At 33.3% G+C, this 6,554-nt stretch overlaps 1 protein-coding gene across 1 annotated transcript in view; it reads right to left on the reverse strand.

Annotated features, from left to right (window-relative positions):
• LOC111618022 (probable ATP-dependent RNA helicase DDX23) overlaps nt 1–6,554 on the reverse strand; it is a 48,224-nt gene that overhangs the window by 29,384 nt on the left and 12,286 nt on the right. Inside the window, exon 3 of the mRNA XM_023359441.1 lies at nt 5,368–5,418. Within this exon, the coding sequence (XP_023215209.1) occupies nt 5,368–5,418 (51 nt within the window). The remainder of the gene's footprint in view (nt 1–5,367; nt 5,419–6,554) is intronic.

Raw genomic sequence — 6,554 nt, forward strand, 5'->3', positions numbered from 1 at the left:
CTTGAAAAGAGCAGCATATAAAATAAAGTCATTTTTCGGTTCCACATACTTGTGTGAATCATTGTTTTCGACAATGAATATCATAAAATCAAAGTACAGATCACGACTTACAGATGAACACCTTGACGATTGCTTACGAGCAGGAATATCATCATATTCTCCTAATTACGAAGCAATGGCCAATGAAATGCAATGCCAAAAATCACATTGACTTTGAGATTCATATTTTTTATAAAGAATTTTTATACTTTGTAGATTTTGTATGCATTGTTTAATAATTACATATTTTACACAAGAATATTAATAATTTTTATATGTTAAATTACATTTTTTGAATTAAATGTTTTTCTTTTTTTCTTGTACATTATGTGTATGTATTATTAACTATGCCCAACTATAAATTTACCTTGAAAAAAATAAATGGTGCCCGCCATCTGACCGGTATTCTAGAATGTGCTCTTAGGTACAAAAAGGTTGGGGACCCCTGATATAGACAGATATATAACCTCAATGCAGAGTATAAAATAGACTGTATACTGAGTGGCCAAATTATTAGATACCATACTAATAACGCATTGGTCCTCCTCCTGCTTTGATCACAGCTGTAATTCTTCTAGGCATAGATTCTACAAGATTTTGAAACTGTTGAACAGAAATATTGGCCCATGCTAACATAATAGTAGCCCTCTGTTCAAATTGGATAGTGCCATTTCTAGATTTCAAATGGATTTTTTCACCTCATCCCACAAATGCTCTTTCAGGTGACACAGCCAGGCAATGAAGCAAACGAAACTCAGAGTAATGTTCATTGAACTAATCTGAGATCAATCAAGAACAGTGATAGGGAAGCATTGTCCTATTGAAAGTGCCCAACTGTGTCAGGGAATACTGTAGACCAGGGGTCGCCAAAGTAGTCAATATCGACCCCCAGGGTCAATGCAACATCATTGGGGGTTGATGCGGCTAAGGGGTCACAACTTTTTTTTTTTTTTGCTCATACACATACACTTGTAATAAAACTTTATGGTGGGGGTCAATGTGAGGCTTTGGAAAGTGGTTGAGGGTCGACAGTTAAAAAAAGTTTGGCGACCCCTGCTGTAGACAATAGTGAATGAACCCGGTCAGCAACAATAACCATATTCAAAATCTCAGCACTTCCAGAACCTCTCAGTGCCTCTGTTCAAAATCTCTGACAAATTCCAGTTGCTGCCAGTGTGCTGCAAGCAAACTGCAAATGTCTTTTTCAGTGCTCAATACTCCAGCAAATAAGATGGCAACCATTATGGGACTCATAAGAGCTCTATTTTGCATTGACAATTTTGAACTTAATTTATTTATTGATGAATGTACAGTACCCTTGAATAAATTAAGATTAGGTTGGTACTGTACATTAATAGAATATTTTAATATACTGGTATATTTACATAGGACATCATATCATTTTAGTTGTTAAAGTGAAATCTTAGAATTGATTTAATTATTTATAACTTCTATGGAAATTAAAAAAATCTTCATCCCTCTTTTTCTTTTCAAAATATTCATTTTTCATTAAGCTGTTCTCATTAAATAAGTTCAAAAATAAATTTAATGTAATGTGGAAGTCCATATCATTTGCCATTTTTCTTTCCCAATATCTCCAGCAGTCAGTGTTTATGTTCACTCAAGGCATCAATTCTGGCAGCATCTCACTGGCTTGACACTGAGATGTTGAATATGCCCAATGTTGAAGTAGTCTATGGAATTAAGAGATGTTTCCAGGTTATTAGGGGACCAAGTGTGTCCCAGGAGAACATTCCCCAGACCATTATTCCACTCACCAGCTTTTAGGATTGTCACTTGGCAAGATGGGTCCACAGATTTATGCTATTGGCATATTCTGATCCTGCCATCAGCATGGAAGAGAAGGAACTAAGACATGTCAGACCAAGTGACCTTTTACCATTCATCAAGTGTCCAATTGTGATGCCTCTGGGCCCACTGAGGAGTGCTTTTCTGTTTTTCTTTGATAGCAAATGCACCCTTGATAGTTTTCTGTAGTTAAAACCAATCCAAGATAAGATCTGGTTGCTGTGAATTCAAATATGCTTTTTGCTGCCTGCATCTGCATTGTACTGAGATGCAATCTGTCATATTGTTTCCCTTCTGTTGCTGTGAATGATTTATGCCAGCAGCCTGTTACTTCTGATCCACAAGCCTTTTTCATTCACAGTTGCATTTATTGCTTATTTTTTGGCCCAACTGCCATTTTCTGAATACACGAGGTACTGTTGCATGAGAAAAGCTGAGGATGTTAATGGTTTTCAAAATACTGGAACAGGGTCTTCTTGCTCCCATTAACATGCCTTGATTGAAATTTATATCTTTTGTCCTATCCAAGCCAGGTTAACTGTACTGATAAACAGTTCTCTTGATACTGAGCATGTCTTTTATATACTAAGTGCTATTACACCACCATGTGTCACTAACAAATCCACTCGTCCAAGTTAGAGTGAGCAGTGTCTCTAATAATTTGGCTACTCAGCATATATTATACAGTAGTATTAAAGAATTTTATCACTTCAACCAGGAAAATCCTCTCCAGCAAATTTTATCACTCAATCAGCAAGTCCAATACCATCATTCTTATATAATAGTTTCTCAATTAAAATACAATATTTCATGTAAGTTTTAAGAATATGTCAAATTCAAATTTTGAAATTAGGGAATGGCAAAATGGTTAGTTGAGCTTAGTCCAGCCATTCACTTTTTACTACCTCACCTTTAATGTTGCACAATGTTTTTACGCATATTTTTAAAAGGACCATTTCTAGCTCACTTGTCAGTTTTGAATAATGACTCAGATGAAGAATGCAGTACTTACACAAAAGAGCATTTAAAAAAAAAAAACATAATTTGGTGTTACTGGGAAATTTGTGCAGAAAATAACAGTGAGACAAGTCCGAAAAACATTGGATAACTTAATCTTTTTTAATAAAAATATTTTAAAATTTAGTAGCAAAGTAATAATAATTAAATTTAATAGAATCTTTTTATTTCATCCTCTTGTAGTTTTTTTATAAACTATGATCTATTATTAAGAGAGTTCTAATCATCATTTAAACTGAAAAAAAAAATTCATTTCAAATAAACAATCATTTTACTTATTAAATATATTCCTTAATTATTTGGATCCAATTAATGCAATAATTTTCTAGAATGCATTAACCACACTAATTTGAGTAATTTCTGTATATTTAAAATATTTTTATAAAGTAAATCAATTTCTTAAGTGGTTGTATCATTTTTTACAGGAAAATTTATTAAATCATATAGTTGTATTTAAAAAGACAAATTTATATAAATTTAAGCTTATTAAACTTAAGTGTGTAGGTATATTATTTATTTAATTTTATTGATATGTTTTGCAATATGTGTATGCAAATAGTTTTGTACAGCCAGAAAAATAATTAAAAAGGAAATATGTCAAGGAATTTGACAAATTAATAATTTTATCAACTGTTTTCCTACTAAATATACCAAAAATTCCCTTACTCAAGTTTTGAAAATTTTTTCCTGGCAAGTTGAAAAACTGATAAAGTACAAAATAGAGCATTACTGATTTGGATTTGTGGCCATCTTGAAAGTGTTTTGAANGCGTAAGTCGGGGTATAATTTCGCAATTTGTGTAAAATCCAAGTCGGATGTATGTAAGTTAATAAATGTTCTCGTTAATCTTATCTCGTCTTTTGATTTGTTCACGGCTACAAGAAATCACCACATAAAGTCTCTTGAGTCTCCGTAGATATCACAAACACAGAAATAAATAACACAAAATAATTTGTAGCTATGTGTCGATTCCGCGCGAGACGTCCGAACATGTAAGCCGAACAATAGTGTGAAGGGAGTGAGTAATCGAGAGTTGCGTGGCGCTCAAACAAAAGAGGAATCAACAAGATTTAAAAATCGCGTAACTCCGGGTTCGCGTAAGTTGGGGTAGCGTAAGTCAAGGTATTACTGTATATATATATATACATATACAGTAATACTGTTGGTTATATATATATATAACCAACATTACTTCTAGTTTCTGAGAAATTATAGTTGAATAATAAATTATGTGAGGCTGAGATACCCCCAGACGGGAATGGGCTGTCAAGCTAAAGCCAATAAATCAGTGACTTATTTTGTAAACAGGACTGGTGTGACCAAGGAAGGAGGTGAGATGATTTAATTGTTGCATTCCAGACCTAATTGACAGATCCTAGATCGTACATCGTAAGAATGAGAGAAGGATCGTCTGCCAGAGTAACTTTGGACGGTCACCTTACAGAGTGTTCAAAGCGGGACCTGCTGACACTCATGTGGAGGGGTGAATTTCAGAAAAAAAAAAAAAAAAGGTTATAAAAGCCCAAGGTCCCAAGAACACAGGGAGGTGGAGATCGAGAGTGTCAATCCTTGTGTACGGATTGTGGATACTCTAACAACAGACAAAGGAGAAACCCCAAAGACTCCGATGAAGGATGGACTCTGAAGACCAAAGACTCCGAGTGCAGGAAAAATAAGGGACCTAACTTCTCAACGATTCTTTCTTTCCTCCCTGACCTCCTGCATCTGATTTAGCAGAGAACTTCACAAAAAACCAGGACGAACATGCGCTGGTTGGAGCACACTTCCAGGATCATCCGAGGTTGCAAGTTGGTTATAGTACACCCTTTTGATCTTATTTGTAAGCATGATGTCTTTGTTTAAATAAACATGATATAATTTTAAATTATGGTCTCTGTGTGAGTCATCTTTGAATCCAACAAACCACTACTCCCATACATAAAAAGGCTTTCTTGCATCATTTTGACAGATCACAGGCAAAGCAAGGGTCGTAATCTTTCACCTTATGGACGACCTCTAAGGCGAGTGGCATTGGCCAATGTCGAACAGACCCCACAGAGGTATCTTTCATTGTTCCTCACAATTATTTAGTTTGTATTGTTAAGTTATTAATTTAAATTTTACTATGAATATAGCACATATAAATTATTTTTACTATTATTATTTTCAATTTCTTTTATTTAAAACTTTGTTTTGAAAAAATCAAAAATATTACAGATTTTCAAATATAGTAACTTATGTAAAGTAAAATAATAAATCTGTAAACAGCAGAAGACATTATAAATTAATATAAGCTGAAAGACAGAAAAACATCTATCTTTGAAAATTTCACAAGCTAAAAATTAGTGTTTTAAGTTTATAAACATCAATGTTATTAATTTTCATTGTATTTCTTATTTTTATGAAGTTGTAAAGTTTATAAAATTTTCAGTTCTGATCCTGAAAAGTAAAAAATTTAATACAATTTTCTTAAATTTTACAAGACCCATATCTAAGCTATACCTTCTTTCTTTACTACGAGATCGTCTTCTTTCTCTACTACGAGAGCGTGATCTAAAAAAATTTAAATAAAACAAAATATTAAAAGCTTAAAAACAAAAATACATTTGCTTGCTATAATTAATTCAATAATATAAATTTTTATCTCTAGAAGATAAATATATTTAAACTAAAAATAAAAATTTTAAATAATTTTTCAAAATATATCTATATATATAAAAATGAATGTATGTCTGTCTGTGTGTCCTATGTCCTTCATGCATTACCACACCGTTTATCCGATTGCCATGAAACTTTGGGAAGTTGTTTAATATACTCCGGCGAAGGTTTGTGGCATAGTACGATTGCCATGAAACTTCGGGAAGTTTTTTAATACACTCCCGCGAAGTACATTTATCCTACGATAGATGGCGCGCGTTTACACGAGCATTCGCGCATAGTGTGTTTGATCGATTTCAAATTGTGAAGACCATTTCCCCCCTTCAAAAATATATATGTCTCTGTATATGCATTTGTGAACTGTTATTTACGATATTTGTAATCATTTTTGTTTAATCACTTTATTTCGACTTTTTTTGCTAATTATGTTTTCGCTCGAACTTCGTTAAAATCTTAACTGTACCCCGAACAACGACCGAAGTTGTAGGAAGAAATTCGCCTATTTTACCGATCTAGGTATCGCCCTTTTTCAAATTTTAATATCGACTCGAAATAATTTAAAAAGACAAATTACAATAAAACGGTTTATTATCTAACTATCAGAAATTTCCCAACATGCCAAGGAAGAGAGGAAGGAGCAATTAAATAATTAAAATTATAAAGGATTTAAAAATATATATATAAATGGGGAATATCGCGCTTTTGACAATCGCTGCAAGTGTGTGGGCTAAATTTGGAGAATCCGTGCTTCTCGCATGGACAACTGTATGTGGCCAGCTCACGCGTCGGAAAACCTTCCGAATTATTCGTGTACGCACCAGACGAAAAAACAAAAAATATCGTGTATCCACGAGCACTCCAATAAATAAATAGAATTGAAACGACACTTTGAAATGTTTTCCCGATGAAAACGAATAATAATAATATATTTCAATAAAAATGATAAAATGAAAATTTAATTTTATTATAACGAGTTTGCTTGAATTTCATCTCTTCTGAGATCGCAGCAATGCGCGACGGGTAAGCTAGTA

The sequence above is a fragment of the Centruroides sculpturatus genome, unplaced genomic scaffold (assembly GCF_000671375.1).
Source record: "Centruroides sculpturatus isolate CEXI.00-Female unplaced genomic scaffold, Cexi_2.0 scaffold47, whole genome shotgun sequence".
NCBI lineage: Eukaryota > Metazoa > Arthropoda > Arachnida > Scorpiones > Buthidae > Centruroides > Centruroides sculpturatus.